Genomic DNA, 25105 nt, shown 5'->3' on the forward strand with positions numbered 1-25105 from the left:
ACTGGATGTAAGAGAAGAACTTCTATCAACTAAACTGAAAATAGTACCTGTCTTATGGTAGATAAGGTGGTTAAAGTAAAAAGAAAGATAGCGACCCACAAGATTTCTTTATGAAACTAATCTATAATTTCATTATTATTGACTTTTAGTGAGAAATCAAGAAAATTTAAGGTTCTTTCTTTTTCAATTTCAATTGTAAATTGAAGTCTGTCATGGAAACTGTTAAAAGTTATCAGAATGTCAATTCGGTTAAGGATAGGAGCACTCATGATAATATTCTTAACATATCGGTAAATAAATAATTGAGTTTAGATTGATCGAATTCATTTTTCTTCTAGATCTCGCAAAATTAATTCCGCGATTATGGGGAATAAAGGAGATCTCATAGGTGTATCAAAAGTCTGTTGGTATATTTTATTGTTAAACGTATACTAAGTTGTTGTGAGAATAAATTGCAGAACATTCATAAATTCATTATATGGAATTTTAGTTTTTTCCTATATTGAAGATCATCTATTTTTTTAAACTATCTATTGCGAGATCCAAAGGAATGTTCGTGAACACAAAAACAACGTCAAGAGAATGTGAAATTAAAATAGAGTTTTTCAATCCTTGTTCCATTTAACGATCTGTAAACTTCAAAGCTATTATATGCTTGTCTAAAATTCTTTTCAATACTCGACTCAATGATAGAATGGAAAAATGAAGCTATAGGATATAATGCAGTATTGATCGATGACACAATAATTCTGAACGGAATATTTTCTTTATAGATCTTTGGGAGACCATAGACTCTAAGTGAAACAGAGTCATTTGAGTGATTACATTTAAAAAAAAGTCGAGTTCACATCGAAAAGGAATGTAAGGAATTTGATTAATCATCAATGTGTAAAGATATTATCTTCTTATCTATTAAAATCAGTTCCGACCGCAAAGGGATCAAAATGTTCTCAAAACTTTCGCGACGAGCACACTGGGAACTGCGGTTAGGCTGAAACTTGTCGTGCATGAAAACGCCTCTACGAGAGACGAAGAAATGGATGTGAAACCGATGACTGTGATGCTCACGAGTTTCACTCACCTTCCTGTTCAACCACGAAAATCTGATAGTCGATCTGCTGGCGCAGCAGGACTGGATGCAGATTGTAGAGGAGAGTCTGCAGATGCTGCGGTCGATCGCGAAATGGAATGATTATTGCGACGCGATGCCTAGCGACGCAGTCTGCGGGCCGACCTATGCCGCCTGCTTTCACCTCCATGAATGACTTCTCCATCTCGGACAACGGTGGTGGTGATTTACTGACTATCACCGGTCCAACTGGAAACAAAAGAGATAGAGGATTGAAGAGCGAGAAGCGCGAAGAGAAAAAATATACATACTTCAATAATAAAACATTAGACTGCATATGAATATAGAATTAAATGATATAAGAAGATCTTATCGGTTTGAGCTCGATTAATGTAAATGATATTTTGTTGTAAATTTATATACATATCCAGTTTTGTAATTATTGCGAAAAATATCAAGCCTTAATAATCGAGAATTAGTAGATAATCGTCATGGAATATAGGGAGGTTCTGATTGAAGTAATATTTTCTGTAATAAACTATTTAGGTTTTTAAATGCTTATTAGCATGAATAACATTATATTGTTCAATTGTGATATTACTATCTATCCCAGTTTCAGTTTAGGATTGCGTTTCAAGATCAAAAATTATTTCGGCGCGAAATTTGCAAAGCTGGATATGTACCTATACATATTTCACTTTTGTTTGACAAATTCAATCTGTAATATCCATTACCTTTGCAATAAAAATGAAATGTTATAATTTTTAATATGCATATATATAAATATATGTAAATACATTGAATTACTAATCCATATCTATATTTTTAATATTTGCATATTAATCCACATATTTCATTTATCAACATATTTCATTTCCGAGTTCAAGCGCAGTAAATTGAAATCACAAAAACAGAGCTTCTCAGAACGATTTCACGATGCATAAGTTTTAAATGAAGTATTTGGTCTGATAAATAAATAATACCACTTCGCACGAAAGTGGCTGATTTATCAATATTTTTTAAATATTTTTTTAAGTATGGTGATAAATATGATGATATAACTTATATCATAGGTTTTTGAGTAAAAACTCTCTCGACTGATTACAGATTAATATCTCTGTCAATTGTTTCACTTACCCAAATTCGGTGGGATGAGGGAACACCGTGGTATCGTCGCGTTACTGGTCGCGTTCGACACCGGAAGCTCTCGTGTAGTTCCAACCAGGTTTCTAACCGGCACCGGCTCGGATTTAGATGAATTCGAGAGGCCCTTGGCCAGTATTGAGAGTATCGTCGTCGAAGATACATTGCCACCCGCGGCTAAACTTGGTACAACGGTTGCTTGACCATATATGATTAAGCCACGCGGGTGGGTTCTATACGAGCGATCCGCGTATCTATAATACAAAAAACAATATAAGAAATATGAGGATACATGTAAACATATTAAAAACTAGATTTAACAAATTTGTGCAAAAATAAGGTATTCGATCTGATAAATAATGGCATTTTTATAAGTATAGTAATAAGTATAATGATATGATTCATATTGTTAGAAAATTATTATCATAAAATTTAAATCTCTCGTCGCGTGTATATTATTTTTGGCGTCCTTCTTTGATTTTCCTTAATTCTTTCGTGGAACGGCCGCTCGAGTCTGTGTGCCTTTCTTTCAGAAAGAAGTTTTTGCGATTAATTCGATTAATTTATTCGTACTTTCATCACACGTTATTCTCAGCAAGTACTATTACTGTTCCTTAAAAACTATAAATGTGCTTGTTCATTGATTGAGTCTATATGGCAATCTTTCACAACGGTTGATCAAATGAGTTACATGGCATACCGTTACGACTCTATACTCGAGTCTTACTGCTTTCATCCACAACGGTTTTATTTGAGTTTGATATTTTATATTGCATAAAACTTATTGAATATTCTTTTAGCATATTGAAAAACGACTCATTCTTACTGATCTGACTTAAAATCTCATACATGTTGTAGAAGGACGCCATCCTTTCCTTTTTGTCATATTTCGTAGGAAACGAATTTGAAGAAAGTTTAAATATAGAACACTTGGATGTAAGGCAGATAATTTACTATTATGTTAAACACTAAAGAAAGATTATAAAATATTACAAAAGTTATCTGCAAAATAGTGAGTACACTTAATTTCAATCTTATTATTTGTATATGTTTGGTTTTCTCATTGTGTTGATTTTGCGTTCTGTCCCTTTTTTCTTGCGAATTTATTACGTTCTTGTTATACTAATTAAATATGAGTTTAATGCTCTTATTTTGCGTTTCAAGAATTTGATTGGATCAACTCGTTTCATTAGTATTATTACAAATAATTATTTATGCAAGTTAATTTAATAATTTCGATGAATCAAAGTTTGTAATACTTTTAATATTACTCGTGTTCTATCTAATAGATTTAAAACGAAATATTCTTAGATACTTTATCTTAAATCAATAATTTAAGCATTCCCTTTATTTTATCGGGTCATTAATTAAACAAAAAACTATATTTTATTAATATTCATTCAAAGTAATAATTATGATTTGTTGCGTATGCTCTTTAAAAACTGTATATTAACTTTATATTTAGCTTATCTTGTACAAACTTGTTTTCCGACTTAAATAGCTGACTCCTCGCTTCATTAGATTTCTTTCGTCCAATATGTTTCAATATTTTTTATTTATTCAACTAACAAAGTAGAACTTTATCTAATATATATCATAGATTTATTTCCTTTCGGAAATTGCCTTTTGCATTACATATATCTGATATTAAATGTAAATCTATATTAATGTTAAATAATAGGGATCGATTTACATCAACGATTTCAAAGTTAATGTTGAGTCCGTGAGTAAGTATATCGTTTCCCGCATAACACGCATCCGAGAGCCAATTATTATCTATTGATTGCACATCATGGTAGCTACACACAGCTATTACAAGGCTGTACAACGCCTCTGTAATTCAGAGAACGATGTCCAGCGATTAGAAAATCGATCGACTATCTAATCGCGACAGAAATTCGTGCTTCAAACAGAACTTCCAACTCAATCGAGTACAGTATATTTTATTTACATTCTAACTGTTTTCAAATTACACTAATTTCCAACGAGACGGAAATATACGGAAAATATATGGAATGCTTTTTGAACTTCAAAAAGAATTTCCTTTTGAAAACAATTCTTTAGTTACCTGCAATCCAGAGTTACCTCTAATTTTATTATTTATAAAAACAGTAAATAAAGAACATTTCATTTATACAAAAGTAGTAACGTACAAACAAATTAATTTTGATGTATAATGTAAGAGAAAAAATTCACACGCTTTTTTACTATTGAAGTTATAATTGAATACTGCTATAAAGAAAGAATAAAAAAGCAGTAAAAAAAACTTCAATTTAAATTATATTAATTATAACGTATTTTATTTTAAATTTTACTGAAAATTAAAATAGTTTTATTTTAAATATAAAAAAAAAACAAATATTTTTACTTATTAACAAAAGTTAATTGGAAGATACATAATTTATGATTACAAAATTTTTTATAAAGTCCTGACCCCATCACGCAAAATATGAATTAAATCTTTGACTAAAATAAAGTAAAAATTTTTATAAAGTAAATTTTTATAAAGATAAAAATATATTTGTTCAGTTAAAAATATTCGGTAAAATATCTGTAAACGCAGTTAAAATGATCTGACAAAGCTAGAATTCAATAAAGTTAATGCCATTAAAGCTGTATTAAATCGTGGAAAGTCAGAAAGACGACGATACATCCTGTGTAACGATTCGCTCGTAGAATCCCTGAGAATTAAACCGGATGCCGACCTATCCGGCGGCGTTTCCTTTGCTCATCTCGTAAAAATTTCCCGACCTCTCTACCTCGGTGTAGAGACTTCTCAGGAAATTTGATGCGATGGCACGGCCTCGAACTTTAAAAGCGATTTTCTCAAGCCGCGAGCGTTTACTGCACCTTTGCATCAGTTTTTTTCTTTAATTCTGAATCTGGGATGAGATTATGTATCTTCTAACACAATTGAGACAGCAATTTATTTGAGTTCCACATAAATATTTGAGATCCTTAAAAAAAAATAAAATTTGAAATTTAGCATTCTTGTAAAATTACAGTTATATAAAATTACAAAATAGAAAAAGAGAGCTATTCGAAAGTATTAGAGATTTAAAATTTTAAAGACAAATTCTAATAATTTTATACTTGAAGAAAATCGATATTGTGTAATCATAATTTCATTATATTTGAAGAAATAAAACCATGTTAATTCTATTCAAGATAAGTTACAAAAGTAATAAAAAATATTCGAATTATGACACATTACTTTTTCCAATTTATTATTCCGTCAAAGAAGATTTTTCATTATTCATAGTTTATTATCACGTTTTGAGAAGGTAGATTAATTTTTTCAGCAAATTGCCTCAATTCTTTTACGACAAACCTTAAAATCGGAAATCGAATGAATGAAAACCTCGACGTGAAACATGATAAGTTTCCCGGACCCATTACCGCTTTTGCGTTCTAATTCACTTAAAGTTTACGACAGACCGAAGGACGCGACAAGAAATTACGACGGACTTGATCCACGCAAGGACGACCTCTCCTCTGTTGGCTCCTGATGCGCTTCGCTCATTCCTCTCTCGTCTCGCAACGAGAGCGTCAGCGAATTTCCCGAGTTTACGAGCCAGTCCGCTTGCAGTTGCAATTTCCGGGACTGCCGCCGGCCACCGCTGCGACTACAATCCGCAATCTAACATCCTTCCCTTCCTCTTTCAAGCACATGCAAAGGATAGGTCGCTACGTGCAAAATCATGAGGCAACATGCTGACGGTATTCCTAGTGTCTGTGACAAAAGCCCGCGATAAGCTAAATAGGGAATCAAGGGCGCGGCTCCATGGATTTTAGTATATTAAAGCTCGGGATACCATTCACCGCAGCTTCATATATGGCGTCGTGGTCATGAAAGGAAACTTATATGCGAAGTTAAATTTTATTTTCGCAGTAATCTCTGAATGTATTTGAAAATTTACAATGTCGGAATTTTCAAAAGGTATAAGATTAATTAATAAGAGGTAAAAGATATATTACATATTAGAGAGCGAGTGTGGCAGAGAGACAGCGCACTGGTCTGTTATGCTAGAGATCTCGGATTCGATACCCGATAAAACTAAAATATTTTCACGGATTCTCCTCTCGGAAGGAAGCAACTCATCGAGAGTACCCTGGCCAAGAATACCGAGAGTATTCTTGGTCAGGATACCGAGGCCAAGGATTTTCCATGGGTTTTTCTATACCGTGTTTCGAGCCCACTTTCAGACCTCTTTTGATCTCCTTTGATCTCCTTTTTATTACTTCATGGGTAATACTTATTAAGTATTTGTAAATGTAACATTATCTTTTGGTTATATTAAAGAAACATTTGATCGGCATTTGTTCTAATAAAATATTTCATATATATATATATATATATATATATATATATATATATAATAAAAATATTTCATATATATATATACATATGTACATATATATATACATATAATTCAATCTTTCATTTTTGCAAAATTTTTTGCAAAAAATTTCCTGGCTCATATTACTCCTAAAGATGCTCATAATATCTGATTCCACTCCCTATATACATATATATATATATATATTGTGTGTTTAATCCGTAATATTATATATCTTTTACCTCTTATTAATTAATTAGAATAAATATAATAAAACATAATAAAAATAAGAACAGAATAACATGATAATGCAATTATATCATTATGAATATAATTGTTCATTATAATTAATATCAATGAAATTATTTATTTCGCTTTTATTGCGGTTGATTTTAATATTATGTCCAAAAGAAAAAAATAAGATCAAAATATCGCACATCACATTTTCATTTATGTGATAATAGTCTAGTCAATCCCAACTGATCAATGGCCTGGTAAACGATGGTCGTTTCCGTCGTCACGCTGTTTGCTTCGCGTCACTTATTTTCATTATTTTCGCCACGGCGTAACTTCAATGTTGAGCGAGCAAAGTTTAGACTGCGGTTCGCTTACGGAACGATTACATGAAAACCGACGAAGTTTGCGGGCCGCAATGTAGATCGGTTCTCACGAGAAGGTATCTCGCGATAAGGGCCGATGCGAAAGTTGTGGCAGGTGTGTGTACAGGTGGATTCTATTTACATGCCACGTTTTCTCGATGTTACGCTAACGGCGAGCCTGTTTACGAAGATTTTTGAAGCCGAGATAGAATCACCTCGGCAATCTCGCGTGACGAGAAAATTTACAATCTAATAGAACTTGCAAAACAGAACAGATTGCAACAAAGTCAACGAATAATTCAGAGAGAATATTAATTAGAGCATTAAGTAGAGAAAACATTGAATAAGATAACATTAAATAATATATTGGTTATATTAAATACAATTATATAAACAAAATTTATTACAATTTTATCATATTACAATTTTTAGAAAGAAAGATTAAAATCTCTCTTGCGTTAATAAAGACATTTTCCTTGAAGTAACAATTATAAAAGATCATAATGAAGAAATTTGCTGAAGAGATTTGTCATTTTACAAAGAAGACTTTTTTTTCAACGTTAAATGTCATCAAATCATCGTTAAACGTACAAGTTCTCGTCCGATCATTTAAGTTAAACAATATTGGATACAGTTTAGTACTTAAATGGACGATCTTTTGGAAACATCGTGTACTATTGGTACTTTTTTGGAACTCAGTTATTTCATGTGTTCTTAAATTTATTTATTTTACATCGTACTTATACATCTATTATCGTTTATGGTATGTATAAAGATATTTATATGTACATAAAAAGATTTATTTTATGTATATATTATATATGTACATGTATATACACATACATAAATTATCTCATATCCAATAATGTTCTCTCCTCCTCTTAATTATAAGCAATTAATTATGTTACAAATTCCAGACCAATAGCAAATCCGTAACGATTCCATAATTTAGATACAACCTCTATCCCAACAGGAAATAGTTTCGATGCCTCGTAATATTTCGGAAAGGTGGAGAACGCCGGTAGTATTGAGCGTCATCTCGAATTTAATTAAATCTGCTTCGTACCGCCTTGCACATCCGTTTGGATTGGATGGGTGAAGCGAACATCTAGAGAATCAGCTAAGAGCGACTAACGATTCAGTTGATTGCAAGACTTAAGAGAATTCGACGACGCTTGTGACGACGATGAAACTAGCGTCGGCGACAAACAAACGATCCGGACGATCAAATAAACGAGCAGCTTAAACCGCATGTTAGGATTCGAAATGCATGTCCTATGCTATCGAGGATTAATTTGTTCCTAAAATGCAATGAGTATCCTATGAGGTGTGTATAAGTACCAGTTCAATTTGCAGGTCAAATAAATATAAAAAATTAAAAAATTTCAATATATTAATACATTAATAAACACTAGAACATTTATTTTACATTATTAGAACATTAATCAATATTAGAACATCTAGAATAATAACTGTGATTATGATGGATAGATGTATTTAGATAAACTTTGATTTATTAATATAATTTGATAATTTAAGCTTTGATAATTAATGTAGATAAATTGTGATTTATTAATTCAGCAATGAGCAAACTAACAGCATATATATATATATATATATATATATATATATATCACTCAACTGTTATTTTCATGAATCATGAGCTAAAAAATTAAAACATTGTATAATACGTTACAAATATAAAAATGTAAAGATTAAATCATTACATATGATTATAAGCAATAATATTATAATGTTCATTAATAATATTATAATATTCATTCGTGAATATTAAAGTATATTATAATTTAAAAAAAAGCTGAAAAATTATCGATTACTGTAATTATTTATAAATATTGATTTATAAAAATTGAATTCAACATAAAAAATACAATTAAGACTAAGCTGATAGTAAGCTGTAGATATCTTCTTTACGTGTACGTGTACAGTTGTAAGGAAGTACCGATTCGCTGGAATTCGGTGGAATTCTCGCCACGTTCGGAACGGCATAAATCTGACGTGACTCATCCTGGCCGTCGATACAGGATCGGCCGCGTGCACCACCTGGCACAGAAATACTTTGCCGGCTATGCAGCATCCGATTTGGAATTCACAGAAATCTTTCCCTTCGCTGTAGACAGGCATGGAAGGTATCTTCGCAATGAGCGAGCACGCGGAAAACGGTTAACGGCGCGGCAAGTTCAGCGAGAGTCGCCGATACATAAAGATATATTTCTCGATATACGTGATAGGGATTTTTAAAAACGACGTACGACCGATACGACTAGTCATCACCACGAAATCATAAAGAAACAGCGGATATTTTTCAAAAATTCGTTTCCCAACGTTTTCTGAGGGTGAACAGAAAACATATGTGAATCTAAAAAATAAAATTTTCTTATATTGAATATATCATTATATATTGAACGATAAAGTGTAATCTTAATTAAAATGCATGAGAGTAATTTATTTCAATATATTAAATAATTATTATTATGTCAAATTAAATTCATTCATTTACGTATAATTATTAATTCATCAATAATAGGACTACTGTTATATATTAAATGATTATTTGATTTTAATCTTAACTGGTATTTATTATTTCAATAGAAATGAAAAATCGTCAATCCCGTAAACAATCGCTTAATAAAATCTTTAATGGCAAAGTTAAGAAGATTATTTCGACAGGTGGTGATTTCCCGTTAAACTTTCCTCAGGGATAAATCGCTTGTCTGTCAAGGGACGCTTACGGTTGGCAAGATATCCGATAACGACGGGACCCTGTCTTCGATAAAATCCATTTCTGGTATCGGATGAAGTTTCCCATGCCACTTTTATATCAATTCCGATAATTTTATTTTTTTTCGATTTTAGGTGGATATCGAGGAACGCCAAGACTTTTAACGATGATGCATTTTTAACGTCGGGATGTCGCGCCGATTCACGCTTTCCGGAAGAAGCAACGGAAAAGGAAGGAAGGAAGGAATGACGGACTCGAGAGTCCTCGGGGATGCCGAGGTCGTCAAAGCGCGAGAAAACTCCACATCGATCGGCAATGTCGCGCACGGAAACGTCCGTTAAAAGTTTGACAGGATCTCATACTCGGAGTCTCACCGCAAAGTGGAGTTTCAGAAGATAGACAGGGGTGAAGCAAGAATAGAAATAAAAACAACGCCTTTGGACACGCCAATAAAGGTTCAAGTACGTGCCAGACCACCTTGTGGGTATTATAATCCATTTTTAATTTTTTAAAATTAAAATGATAGACGTGAATAATATTAACACATCTCTAACAGCCTCTTGCGTACATTTTTTTAGATATGTGTCCTGAGTTTGAGTAGTAATTAAATACTACTCGGAAAAAGAAAGAAAGGGATTTATTGATCCTGTCGGCCTTCGTTGGCGGTGGGTTCAATGTTCGAGACATGATCAAACAAGTAATTTACGACGTAATAAGGTTAATAGAACGTGATAAGGTTGATAGAACGTAAGACTTAATATTAAGAAAAGTGTCGCAAAAAATATTATCATTTCGAGGATATCATGTGATAGATATTCTGTCTCAATTATCTCTTTCCATCGCTCTAATTAAATTATAATTGAATTAATGTTATAATATAATTAAATTAATTAAATAATTATATAATTACTTCGTTTTTTATAATTGCTTCTTCAATTTTTTTTCATACAATCAACAGAAACTTTCTTTCCTTCTTAATATACTTAATTTAATTATTAAATATGCTTACTTTATTAAATGCAAGTTACTTCACGTACAATTTATCGATTACGAGTAAATTTTTTTCATTAATATTATTAAAGTATTCAAAAAAAAGAGAGAAAATACAAATTCTTAAATAATTCTTGAAAATTTTATAATATTTAAAAGGATCATACCTTGAATTTTGTGTAAAGAAATTAAATTAATTATATATAATTAAATAACAATCTCTTCCTTTTTATTATATATATTTATAACTTTAACATTTAATTCATGATAATTTTTTCATTTTTATTAATATATCCGAGAAGCTATATAAACTTATATAGACTCAGGCTTTAATTCTATCAAAAATTCTGTCAATAAAAAGAACGATGACAGCACGTTGGTACAAATGTTAACATATTTGCAGTTTTAATTTAAATCCGGCCGTGACAGGATTCGGAAATTTCACGTCTCGAAGGAAAGTCACGTAGCAGGGCATGTCTGATCCAATGTCTGATATTCTCCGATGGCGATATAACATAGACGATCAAGACAGCTAAATCCGACGGCGTGACGAGACTGCACGCTCGCATAACTCGGTGAGGAATTTACCAGGGAATATTCTTGACTTCCGGTATTCCCAGAGCATTCGTTCGATGGAATATAAAGATGTATTAATGCCTAAAATAATTATCTCTTGCTTTGGGAATCATAAATATCAAATATCGAATTTAGAAAAACATCAGGAGTTCAAAATGATCAAGAAATAAAGATGAATGATTGTTAGAAGCATTATGTATTTCACGTACATAGACAGTCTACATGCAAATATAAACACTTCACTAATAATTCACAATACTCCAATGCTCGAGCTTACTGAAATGACGAGACGTGCATTCACGTTGTTAGATAATTCGAAGCAATGGTTCTCAAATTCGCAGAAGATATTTGCATTAAAGTGTAGAATTTTTCAAAAGTATCAAGTTATAATATTATAATGAAAGAACTTGAAAAGAACTTTTATCAGAAAACAAAAAAGAAAAAATCCATTCTGGAATAAAATATTTTTCAACTTGATATTCAATAAATCGTAATATCTAAAATATTAAAAATGTAAGGAACAATCTTTTATAAATAAATAAATTTTTTATTGAAAAAAGCAAGTTTAAAATTAAAAACTATTTTTTTTTAATATATCAAAAATATCGTAAAAGCGTTTTAATTTTTACGTAGGTATGCATTATTACTTTTTGAAAAAAATCACAAAATTCTTTCTTAATAAATAGATAAATAAAAAATTCTTTTGTAACAAAAGAAAAAAGCAATAATCAATTTTGTTTTAATTAAATACCAATATTCTTGTTAATTTGAATAAATGTAATTGAACGCACAAATTTCAATAGTTCCAATAATAATTTTATTTTTAACATAAAATCAAATACATATCAAATTCAATCTTTGCTTTGTTAAATAAATGCTCCCATTTAAATACGAGAACCTCTAATAAAATACCTCGCTGTGAGCCATTAATACGATCCGATAAGACAGATCGCATCGGGCAATGGCATCACAGTGTAATGATATAGCCTGTTAATGTGACGTGGTACCGGAACAACATCTAGCAGCTTGATTTGTAGTAACGATCGCGACAGTGTCTCGTGTTCGATCGCTGTGCTCGCAATCGCGCGATCCAATCTATAATTTATCCTCGCGGCTACGCGTATCGCTAATACGCATCGCGTCACGAAATAAACCAGTCAATCACGGCTTGGCGTTCTAATCCTATGATGCACACCCGGGAGCTAGAATATATCAACGCCATTTCTCTTTCCTAATTCTAAAAAATCCAATTCAATTTTTGTTGATTATATTTAACTATGAAAAATTGTAACTTCCGAAAACGAAGTTTCTTCATCTCCTTTATTTATTATAAAATAAAATTTGAAAAATTTCTTTGCGATAAACAATAATTTCATAATCGAGATATAATTATACTCATAATTATGTTCATATATGATATATATATATAACGAGATAACTCATAAATTGTGCTATTATTCTATAATTACGAATATCAATGGCAATTACGCGATAGTCTCAGTTGACAGGTGAAATTGCCAACCTCCCTTTTCCCTTTGGTGACATTTTAATTACTGCCGGCAATATCGATAGCGTAAGAATTGTGAAATACAACGCATGAGATAATCGGCGAAAATGTCACGTGTCATTATTACAACTTATCGTTTTGTGTCGGTTGCATAATGCATACTGCGTCATCGCATAACCCGATGCAACTGAGCGAGTTGCACTGTACGACAAAGAGTGACAAATTATCGTGGCTAGAGTGACGACGAAATTTTAATGTAATAACTCAGCTTTTGAGCATTGTATACAGACTACAATCATAATGTTACCAGACATACCATCATTAGTTTGTGCTAATCAAATGTAATTTTCAACGTTGATGTTTATGACAATGTTTAAAGTCATCCGCTGCTGTGTTGATTTTGTGATGTGTAAAAATATATACAGTGAGAGCAAAAAATATTCGTACAAAGAAATTTTTTATAAAAGAAATCTTATTTGTAGAAAATAAACATTAATTAGTAATTTTATATAATGAATACATTCTGTTGTATAATATAAACAAACGAGCTTCGCACGTATTCCTAATTTTAAAAGCTAAATTTCTCATCTGTACGAATATTTTTTGAGCATTCAAACAATTTTTAATTTTCGCTTATTTTTCAGATGATATATTTTCTATAATTAATACACATCTTTTTGGTATGAATAATTTTAAGAAACATGCAGTTTATTTTATTCTTTATGAATAAATTGTTAATTATACAGCAAGAAATGATCGTAACTTAAACGAATCGATGTCGAATTGGTGTTGAAGTCATTGTATCGATGTTGATTCAACATCAATTCGATGACTTATTTCTCGCTAATATTTACTTTTTAAAAATAAAGTTTTTTAAAAAAATATTTGCTCTGTATGAATACATTTTGCACTCATTGTATTTATCTTGAATTCTTATTCAATTCGAGAAACTCAGAAATAATAGATTATAAATTTGTTCCTTTCTTATTATATTATGTGTCATGAATTATTTACCGTTAGCTTTTAATGAAATAATACAGAAGCAAGAAATCTTAATAATTACGCAAATAGATGTGCGTCATACTTTTATTAGTAAGAAATCAATTCGTAATTTTTAAACAGCTTGAGGATATATACTAAGAAAATTATTATACTTTATACAAATCAAGAAAAATAAATTAACTAATTATTCAAAAATAATTACTCAAGCAATAAATATAGAGGAAAACGCTAGATTAATCGTAAGTTATTTCAAACATTATTTCGGGAAACATAGCAATGCGAGACATTTTTGTGTAGTTTGTCTATTTTTAATGCAAAACTTCGAAGTTACATAAGAAAGAAACCTTCAAGTGATAAGGCTAAACAAATTTGCGTCTTCAACATTGTGCGCGAGCAAGGAGCACGTTCCTTTTGAGAACCGGGCCTCAGTCTTGATCTGTTAAGGTCGCGTTATGCCGGTGGAACGTGAGCAACAGCCACCTCTGCATTTTCTCACTGCACGTTCGTTGGCGTGTCGCTTTGTAATAATAACGGCGCAGCCATTGCAACATGAAGGCGAGACGCGCCTTTCATTACAGTCGCTGTAGCGCGCACCAAAAGCACCTAATTGCAGAGATTAGAAACGGCAACAAAAAGAAAACAGTCACGAAAAAAATCGCACAAAATTCCCCGACGTTCTTCACAACAATTTTGGACAGATATTTATTATTCTGCAGAAAACATAAATATGATATGGCCATGTGACGAAAAAATATAGCAATCTTAATTTAAATTTTTTAAATAATTCGTAGACAAATCTTTCTTTATAATTGTAAACTCTTGAGACAATTATTTCTGTTGTATAAAATTTAAACTAAAAGGATTTCACAAAATAAATATTTTCATTACAATATCAGAAGACACGGAGTGTCGGTGCTAAGATAAGTCGGTGCGAAACGACGAGACCAACCGTGTATCTTTACGTTAAAAATTAGTCTCAAGAAAATGCTCGGAAATTTTAATTTTTTCATTTGAAATTTAGGGTTAAGACACAATGGACTACTCTGAGTGGATCTTCAATAGAGGACTTTCCGAGTTAGAAGGCTTTCCGAGTTATTATTATTAATTTAAGGTTTTGTGAGAAATTGTTTGCAAAATCACTGTTACATTTCAAGCTTTCACGCACTCACTCGATCGATATCTAGGGCGAGCGACCGATTATTTCCCATTACGAAAGGCTTCGTAAATCGCGCGTGTACCAGTATCGTCGTTAAGCAGCCACTTTACCTTGTTACATAGTCAGATAATGAGATTTCCTATGTATCTGCCACGAACTCCAAGGGGTAAGAACTGATCCTAAGCTATACACTTGCCTAAATATATATGTGGTATATAAAACGCTATACGAAGATCTGTATAAAGGGTGCTCTCATTCCTTTGTACAAAATACAAATTTAAAGCAACGTTCTCAAGCATGAAACAAAGAAAAAATTCGTATCAAGTAACCGTAGAGTTAGTTTTAATAATTATAAAATTTTATAATTATTCAAAATTTAAAACTGATTTTATCTATCAATAATTTTATTGTAAAGAGAGCCTGAACGTTTTTAGGAAACAGTGATAAAATGGTGACGAAGTATTCTGAATTTAACATTCATCCTTTCTTCCTTCTGAATATAGAATTCGCAACTTCGAGCGAATAATATTCCGTTTTTCGACAGAATAAATTTTTTGTAGTGAGACAAGTTTACACGTTTCAGTAAATTCATCAAAATTGGAGTGACTAGCGCGCGATTGAGATGATAGTCGATGGCTGTGAATTATTAATGTGGCTTCAAGGGAGAAAGGAGGGAGGGCCACAGATAATTTTGCAGCGAGGCGAATGTGATTACGCGGTTCGTTACATGTATCTAGCATCAATGTTACTTAACGTGGTTGGATGCACACGCTCAAAGTATTCATCGCAACGTTGAAAATCACGTTACAGCCAGTTTTGTGATAATAATGATAATTGTAATAAGCGATGTACCATTATACGAAAAAACATTTCAGAATTTAATGATAATTCGTGTTTTGTATCCATCAATTATTTATCAGCTAAACAATCCGCAGAACGGCAATTATTACATTGGTGGACAATTCAATGATTAAATTTCACCGCAGATAAATGGAACCGATTGAACATAACAAGAGAGTGATTTGATCCACTCTTTCACTCGGCCGCTTTGGAAGCATGTATTTTCGGTTCGTGACATTGTTCAATTTCATTCAAAACGCTTTCCTCTCAACGCATTGTGAAAAACGTCGAGTAATTATTGAGGCGTTGAAAAATGCAAAGCCCTTTTTAAAAGGATTGATTTTTAAAAAAGCTTCCTCTTTCGCATAAATCATAACTTATTTAATGTTTCTTCTTAATTTCGAACATATTATACATATATATGAAAAAATGATTGACTGTACATGATATACAACTCAAAAACTAGAGTTAAATAACATTAAGATTATAAGACAACGCTGAATAAAATTAATGATTGTCTAGCCAGTAAATATATTAATCTTTTTATAGCTACATAAATCAAAAATTTTGTATTTTGAAGAATTGTAATAATTATTCCAACCAATAATGAGCGTGTAATTTTAATCGATATTAAGTGGATACATTTAAATAGCGTTAAATTACATATGCCTTCTTACAAATTCCATTCCATCGTTCTACTTTAATAAATAAAGTATATTCATTTTGATAGCATTTATTTGTTATAGCATTTATACGTCATTGAATTATTTTAATAGCTTTTAGCTTCATTGAACATTAAACACTGTTAGTCACAAATATGAAGAAAAAGGTTTGTTGAGAGATGAATTGAGTTAACAGCTTTCCGTGTAATTATTCGGGAACAATTTGTCTAAAATCATTAACAGTGTAGTAGTACCATTGACTACAAATCCAACTCAATTATCGCGGACAAGAAATCTTCTACGAAATCTCTTGCGAAACTTCGCCCGAGGAAAGTTCACGTCAACAGTGCACAGTGCAGAAGGAAGACAGTAGTCTGTCGTTTGTGTACGCTCACGGATTCGCACCCCTATTAATAATACAACAATAATGCCAACGCGAATTCACGCGAGCGTGGCGACGAACAACGACGAGTCGGCCGATTATTAAGCCGGGAATCCAACACCTACGATTAACACGGAATTACCGGGACACATTGCATCTCCCGTCGTCGTGATAATGCACTCGCGCAATGATGGAATTTAAGCTGTGGAATCCGCACGAGAGTCGGGATGTGCACGCCGAGTAACTTCCAAGATGCGCTTTGCGAAATTCACATGGAGCTAGAATTGGTACTTAACGCTTCGCCGAAGACGCAGAACGTAGATTTATTGCAAGAGATATATAGCAAGTCGGAAACTCGATATGTTCGCCAAACGTTCCAAATGGTTTAACTTACCAATTCGAGTTAGTAGATTAATAAATGATTTCCACATAAATGACGAAAGTTTCAAATTTACGAGATATTTTCCAATGTATAAAATTATATTCGTAAGCAATAACTTAGTTAATTATCTAAAGAGTCCATTTAAAAATTCAACATCTAAAAGTTAGAATAATTAAAAAATTATTTATTCAATTTTAAGATATTTGACCTCAAACATTTAGAAGAACAAAATTCGAATCCCTAATATTTAAATATTCCGTGTTTTATGCTCGATATACAATATGTGACAACATCTTTTTATAATTTGTTAAATAATATCCCAAGAGGCGACTCGTGTAACACTCGTCATAACACTGGTGCCTAGTAAAAAAGCCAAAGCCGGATGAATAAAGCAAACAGACGACACTTACCTGGTCGCATTGATCGTGAAGATGGTCTCGATGGATCGACGATCGAGCACACCGCCGCTAAGCAGATACTGAACGGCGATCAGGGCAAGGACGACGCAGGCGAGCGCCTTGAGATGGGCACGATGCCACAGTGCCACGGCTGCGGCGGCCACAGGCATTGCATGCGCGAGACACCATAACTCCTTTCTAGTCGCCGTTAGAGGAGCACCACCGTGCACCACGAGGCACTCCTCCCTGCTGGCCGCTTCCAGTTTCAGCTGCAGTTGCAGCCCTCAGGCCAGGGACCGACCCTGTTGCAGTTCTTCTTCTCCTCCCTGAATGAGGGGAACGAAGGGAGAAAAGCCTCCTGGGGCTCCTCACTTTCGCTCACTAGGAGCATCACCCTCGCAGCGCCTCGCGACCGTCCCCTCGGACGATAATACCTGTGCGAAACAGAAATGTTCGGAAACGTTAAGAAAGTTTCTTGCTTTCTGAGGGATCTATTATAATTAATAATTAATTTGTTAATTATTAATTAATATCAATATCGTTATCAGTTTTTTATATATAAAGCTTTATCATAAAATTAATCATATACACAATTTAATTATATCGTGAATTACTTTATTTATAATTAGGTACAGGGAATATACATTTATTAAAATTTATTTCGATAATCTGGTCTATTGGACTAATTATCTTCTATAATTTATTAACATGTCATAATATCGATTTCGTCTTTAATCAATTATTCTCAATTTTGATTCGCTGGAAGGAGAGAATATTTTCGTGACATAAACATGTAAAATATGAAAGAGACACGTGAGATATGTTTAAAATTTCTATAAAAAGGAGTAGCAGAACCAGATGATAAAATATTATCTTTACGTATTTAAATTCAGATTTAATTATAATAAATGTGGATACCGGTGGCTCCGTGTGTGCGACGGATTCGTAAATTCATAACCGAGGTCGCAAGTTCAAACCATGCGTCTCTGCATAATTTTGTAATCTATATTGACTTTCACAGAAGAATTCCTTTGATCTAGGTGACTTTTTGAGTAGGTTCAGACAAGGACTGATATAATTCCACTTATTCCCCTCTTATTACTATTACTATTATGTCACAACTAAAATGTAGGAAAAATATTTTATTATTAATCAATATTCTTTTCCACAGAATGGCAAAAAAATATGAGGATAGATTTAAATAAAAAATTAATGCGTTCTCCTTCTTGTGAATAAAGAAAAATTTAAGTGCGATATGTATAGAGATGCGAATTTTTCACGAGATCTTTCGCTTGACCTCGCCTTCAAGTTCCTAGCTAATATCACGCGGAGCCATTAACACCGTAAACTGTAAAATTTATAGCAAGGAAAAATGTAATAATACCAGCAGCATCGTATACTTTCCGAAAGTTACGACTCGTGTTCGATGAAATGAAAAGGAAGTTCTTAAAGATACGGAAAATTAAAAACGTTATATATGACAGTATTAAAAATGAGCTTACCCAACAGTATTATAATTCTATTGCCAATTTTTATTGAGATATCACTAATGTCGACAATTTTGTTATGTAGTATAATTCTTTCGTAGCCTATTTGTATAAAAGTAAATGTAGCATTATTCAATTTTGAAAAAAAGTTAATTAATATTTAATAATCAATATTAATTAATATTTAATAGTCAATCATTTTAGTATATAAAGACGGAAGCTTCTTATTGAATAATGTAAAAAATATAAAAATCTAATTAATATATTTTAAAAAATTTCCAAGAAAAGGAAAACAGAAAAATCAATTTTTTGCAGACAAAAAAGAAATAATGTGCTATTTTTTTTTAAATAGTATAAAAAATTGTGTTCCACCAACGTGATATTAATATATCTATGAGTTCATTTCTACAAACAGATGATAATAACATTAACGAGAAACGTAGCCAAATCCGATACGATGTCGAGGAAATCACTACATTATTGGAACTTCATCGGATCAAACTACATCAGTTACTCCATACCACGCAGACCGAAACTAATCCGAGTTTATGTGCTGGGGAAGCTTCTGAATAGTCGTGTTTAACGAGTTAGCGGACTTATCGACCTGCGATGGCAGCTCATTCAATTGTTTTGGCACAATCTTTATTATAGTAATTCGTCTATTAAAAAGTAATTATCGGCCTTTATTACCGCCGATAATACGGCGGAGATTTCAGATCCTGGCTCGTTCTGTATATTTTCGGTTTTGATTAATCTATTGATTAATTAATTGGTAAATTTGCTAGACTACATGAATAAACACGCGTATGGTTCTATGCGAACACGCAACTCCGCCTGTAATTCGTTACGAGTTACGATGCAGCGAGAGTGAGATTAAGAAGAAAACTTTTGCAATTGCAAATTTGGAGTGAAAAAAAAGAATCGAGTTGACACACGATGCTTTATTGTCAGTAATTACAGAACAAAAACTGAATTCTAACAATCTGTAAGCCTTATTTTCATTTCATATTCCTTTTTTTTTTTTTTTGTAAAATCAGTAACACAAACAAAAATTATAATAATGTATTCATATACTGCTGTTTTTAATTATATTTGTGTGTATAATTGTACTCCACATTAAATATTCTTTAAACAAAAACAAGTGGATTGATTCAACAATTTTTCATTTATTATATATGTACATATATATATATATAATATAATTTATTAAATATAAATTGTAATAAAAATAATCATTTGAAAACATTCATTGCTTATTACTATTACTGTTCTTCTAACTTGTACATTTCCATATTTCTTTCTCAGACATGTATTTCATTCACTCGATTTATTCTATTATCATAAAATATCTCTTGTAGTCTTTTTTCCTCGTGTATATTATTATATATATGAAAGACGAATATTTATGTATTCCGTGCTAAGAGGTCTGGAATATTGCTTCCGTCCTCTCCTTCTTGTCTTTCGCGTGTTTCGACGTAAAACAATGCTAAAGGTAGGTCGTGCTCTCCGTCTATTCATACCATGAGCGCCTATGTTTAATATGCAGTCGTAATTCCAACCCCCTGCCTGTAATTCTCTCTTCCTTCCACCTCCCTCTCTCACTCTCTCTTGTCCTCTCTTGTTGTTACTAGCTGCCCGCGCGTTATCGTCCGGCTCCACTCTAGCGTACGATATAGTGCGCCCTGATTTCTCTTTGAAAATAGATGACGGTATATTACGAGTGACACTGATATGAGGAAGGATAAGATACGATCTCATGCTATTAGAAAAAAATGTAACCGGCGGTGGAATCTCGTGAGGGGAAAAATTATGGGATATATTTTGATATATGAAATCCAGACCGCTTGTTGATCATTAATTAACGCCAATCAACATTAATACGATGTTATAATAAATATATATGTTTCTGCTGTATTAATAATGTCTCTCGTGCAAAGTAAAATGTAATTTCTTATAAAAAATGACGAAAAAAAAACAATTTTTCATCAGACCAGTATCAGTAGATTTATACGTATTGAAGATTGAGATTAAAGATTGAAAGATTGAAATTTGATCAAAAGGAGCTAAAATTCTTTTGTCCTCATAGGTCAAATTTCAAACTTCAATCTTTAATCTCAATTTTCAATGCGTAGTTTGATTCCGGCCTTAGAAATTCTCTGTCTTCTAAATTTTCTCTCTCTATATATTATATATTATCTATAGATATTTATATAAATATAATTGTATTATTACAATATTAAAAGTTTTTCATTATAGTATGGAAATATTTAACTTCGAAAGAGCTACCATTTTTTCAATCCATGGAAAGAGCTACGGCATCCAATTCAATATTGATAAAAGCATTAAAATCATTTCACATTGAATACCGATTTCTAATAAATTGGCATGATATGGACGACAGCAGTGGCCAAGATTAAAAATCTCGAAAGACCAATTCCATTTGACAACAATACTCTTTCTCCGGTCAGAGGGTGAGCACGAAATGCGACACGGTGCTCCATCACCCGGAGTGGAAAACATCATTCGAAGGCGAAAAACTGCGGCTTTTCTACTTTTCGAGCTATCGGATTTTCTCGCTCGGCAGTCGTCAGGATTTCCGTACTTCTCAAGACCAAGTTGATGCAAGAAAGTCCCTTGTGTCCCATCTCTGTTTTTCTTTCTCGCTAAAAGAGTTCATGATTGCACGCGAGATGTGACGAAAAGATGATCGATAATTTCGAAATGTACAATAAAGGGGCAAGCGAATGTATCTCTGATATTGCAGTTTCGAATAATTTCACCACTACCATTCCATAAATTCCATTCATTCTTCTGATCATTACATAGATAGGTTATCTAGAAGCTCCATTTCGGTTCAGTACTTTGAACGTAATTTCAGATATGCATAACAAATGCCGCTTTTGATTAATCGTAATCGTCGAAATATTTGATTGCTTTCAACAATCGTCGGCTTTATTACTTTCTGAGGTGCATAAAAAAGAAAATAGCGTGCGCCCGGCTACTTTTGTATGCACTCAGCGTACTTTATTTATGGCTGTATGAAAATTTAAAGATAGATATGCACGGCTGAATTCTGCAAGAATACAAAATTGCGCTAGGCAGAGCGAACGCGTAAAAGACAGATCGTAAATTTTATGTAGCTACTCGAGCCACCCCAGATCGTCATCGTACAATAGTACCGAAATATCGGAACTTTTACTTACTTGATGTTGCATACAACATTAGGTATATAATCTACATATCTTATACTTGTATCTACGTTTTCTACTTCAACGTTAGATCGACATTATAATAACGCTGAAACAATACTTATTTTGAGGCAAGAAATACAATAAAAAAATAATGAATTATAATAAATCTTATGCAAAAAAAAACTGCAATATTAAAAAAAAAAATAAATTCCTGCCATCTAAATATAAAGTGAAATATAGTTATATAGTTATAAAGTTATATAAAAATTATAAAAATAAAGTTTAGTCTAATCTGTCTTTATAATTGCTCATTCAGAATCGCTAGATAACGAAGGAAATACAAAATGCACCGTGTAAATCATCCGTTTATCGCGGTCGACTCGTTTTGATAAAATGCGCATTTTGCGCCGCTGCGGTATTTCATTTCCTCTGTAAAACGCACGTTCGTCATAGCCGATCCCCTCTCTATCAACGAGCAAAAACCTCTCAACGACGTCGCCAATCCGTCTCACCGCAAAATTCGCGACTGCGGAAAAAGAGAGAGGGAGAGGGAGAGGAGGGAGGGAGAGGGGGAGAGAGAGAGAGAGAGACGGATACAAATAATAGCCCTCTCTCGCCTCGCATTTATCCCTGTCACTCGACAAAACAAGTAAGCTCCAAGAACGATCATGACAAGAGTCATTCGCCCCATGCCGGAAGTATTACCGTGCTCCTCCATTATATCTCGTGCCATTATGGGGATGTTATAGATACGTTCTCACGACGACATTTATAACTCGTTACAACTTCTCCGAAATTACGTCCACCCTAGTTTCTTGTCTTCCTGCGCCTCTATTGACCTGATGGGACCCTTTCTCATAACGCACCTCTCTTACTGTTTGGAACCACGTCATGTCAGATCGAATCATATCAGATTGCTAAAACGGCATGGTCGGAGAACAATCCCAAAGCTAACCGAAACTAATATCTGATGTAAATTTCGTGAGTGTACTTAATTCTTGCTGAAGATAGCGTAATATTAAAATGCAGAACTGAAATTGTGTTGTAGATAATATATAATATATAAACAAAATTACGTAAATATATAAATATAAATAAGAACTCTCTCAATCTTAAACAATAAAATAAAAATTCAGATAAGATTAATGAGAGTCAAACGCTGATGTAAGAGCGAAGAATTAGGAGATGCAGATAATATTCAGCATTGATGATTATCTTCAATTTTAAATGATCACGAATGAACACAATTTTATATTCAGAGGAATGATATGTATTTAATATATGTTATAACTTTCATATTTAATTAAAAAATTGTGAATCAATGTTTCTGAGCTTCGTTTTTCAATTCCCATTGAGTGTATTGATTGCTGCATTTCTGTTAATCTGCAAGTGACTCCCTCCTAATGGAAGATTTTTTGTTATTCGCTGAGGATGATTTCAAAGTGAGTCGAAACGTTCAAAAATAAAATAAAAAAAATAAAATAGAAAAATGAAATAAATGAAGATAATTATCAATATTTTATATATATATAATTTTTTTGTTAGAGATGTATAGTACGTAATTAAGAGAAACGCGAGTTGGTTCTGAACGAGCAATTTTAAGAGCAGATTAGATTAAACTTTATATTTAATTTTATATTTAGAGGGGAGTCTTAAAATCTTACATCTTTTCATCGGATAAGATTTGTTACAATTATCTTATTGTATTTCATATCTCAAAATATAACATTGTTTCAACGCTTTTATTTCATAGTAGCTTTCTTATCCTAGCAATAAATAAAGGAATTCGAGGATATACTGTATTGTACAGTTTGCACTTGACTTCCGTACTAAAGAGAACTCAAATCCAGAATCAAAACATTCGTAGTTAACTTCGTTGATAAATATTGGATTCATCAGAAAGTTCGTGCCATTTTTTTTAGCTCAAAATTACACATAGAATATATTTGTTGTTATTATCATATCATTCAAGCAAAGTTTTAGCTTTAAAAATTGATTTTTTAAAATTGTGGTACGATAATTTTTAAGTAAAGTTATGAACAATATAAAGTTATGAACAATCAAAGTCAAAATGCTCCTTTTATTTAATTCGCGATAATTCAGTAGGTAACAAAAAATCATAGAAACATTTTTAAAAAATGATTTAGGGAAAACTTTAAGTTTTTACTTGGATGAAAAGCTGAAAATTTTCGCAAATTTTTCGTCTTTTTCAGCTCGTAGTTTTCTGTATGTAAAAATTATCAAACTTATAAAAACCCAAAAGACATAGTAATCTTTTAAAAGTAGAGATTTCAAGTTTCAAAACTGTTATTTTTAAATTTCATTTATTTTTGACGAAAATATCGTAAATACAATTTTATGCTAAAAAAACGGCACAAACTTTCTGACCCAGTACATTCCAATTGTTTACGAATTATATCTTATCGCCGTATATATTATTGACGCACTGGCAATCGTAGAAGCTTATACAGACAATTTACTTACATTTGATTTATTTTTTGAAGCTACAAAACTAAAGTTTAAAAAAGCATCAATTTTAACTCTATTTTCCCTATATTTCGCAACGTAGTACGAAATAAATCATATAAAGCGTACAAATTTAGCGACAATCTATTATCACAATTCTATTAACTATGTT

General features: G+C 32.2%; 1 protein-coding gene and 1 long non-coding RNA gene across 7 annotated transcripts in view; one reads left to right on the plus strand and one right to left on the minus strand.

Annotated features, from left to right (window-relative positions):
• Positions 1 to 25105, minus strand: part of LOC105148790 (beta-1,4-N-acetylgalactosaminyltransferase bre-4) — a 136181-nt gene that overhangs the window by 18722 nt on the left and 92354 nt on the right. For all 6 annotated transcript variants that reach the window (XM_087409769.1, XM_011060715.2, XM_011060716.2 and 3 more), the window contains 3 exons: positions 17802 to 18223; positions 2207 to 2466; positions 1082 to 1318 (listed from right to left, as the gene is read on the minus strand). In XM_087409769.1, the coding sequence (XP_087265895.1) occupies positions 1082 to 1318; positions 2207 to 2466; positions 17802 to 17959 (655 nt within the window). In that variant the 5' untranslated portion in view covers positions 17960 to 18223. The remainder of the gene's footprint in view (positions 1 to 1081; positions 1319 to 2206; positions 2467 to 17801; positions 18224 to 25105) is intronic.
• On the plus strand, positions 9710 to 11592 carry LOC147908517 (uncharacterized). Its single transcript, XR_015546222.1, has 2 exons — positions 9710 to 10355; positions 10473 to 11592. It is a non-coding gene; the product is annotated as an uncharacterized LOC147908517 (long non-coding RNA).

The sequence above is a fragment of the Acromyrmex echinatior genome, chromosome 9, assembly GCF_024713525.1.
Source record: "Acromyrmex echinatior isolate Ae372 chromosome 9, ASM2471352v2, whole genome shotgun sequence".
Taxonomy (NCBI): Eukaryota; Metazoa; Arthropoda; class Insecta; order Hymenoptera; family Formicidae; genus Acromyrmex; species Acromyrmex echinatior.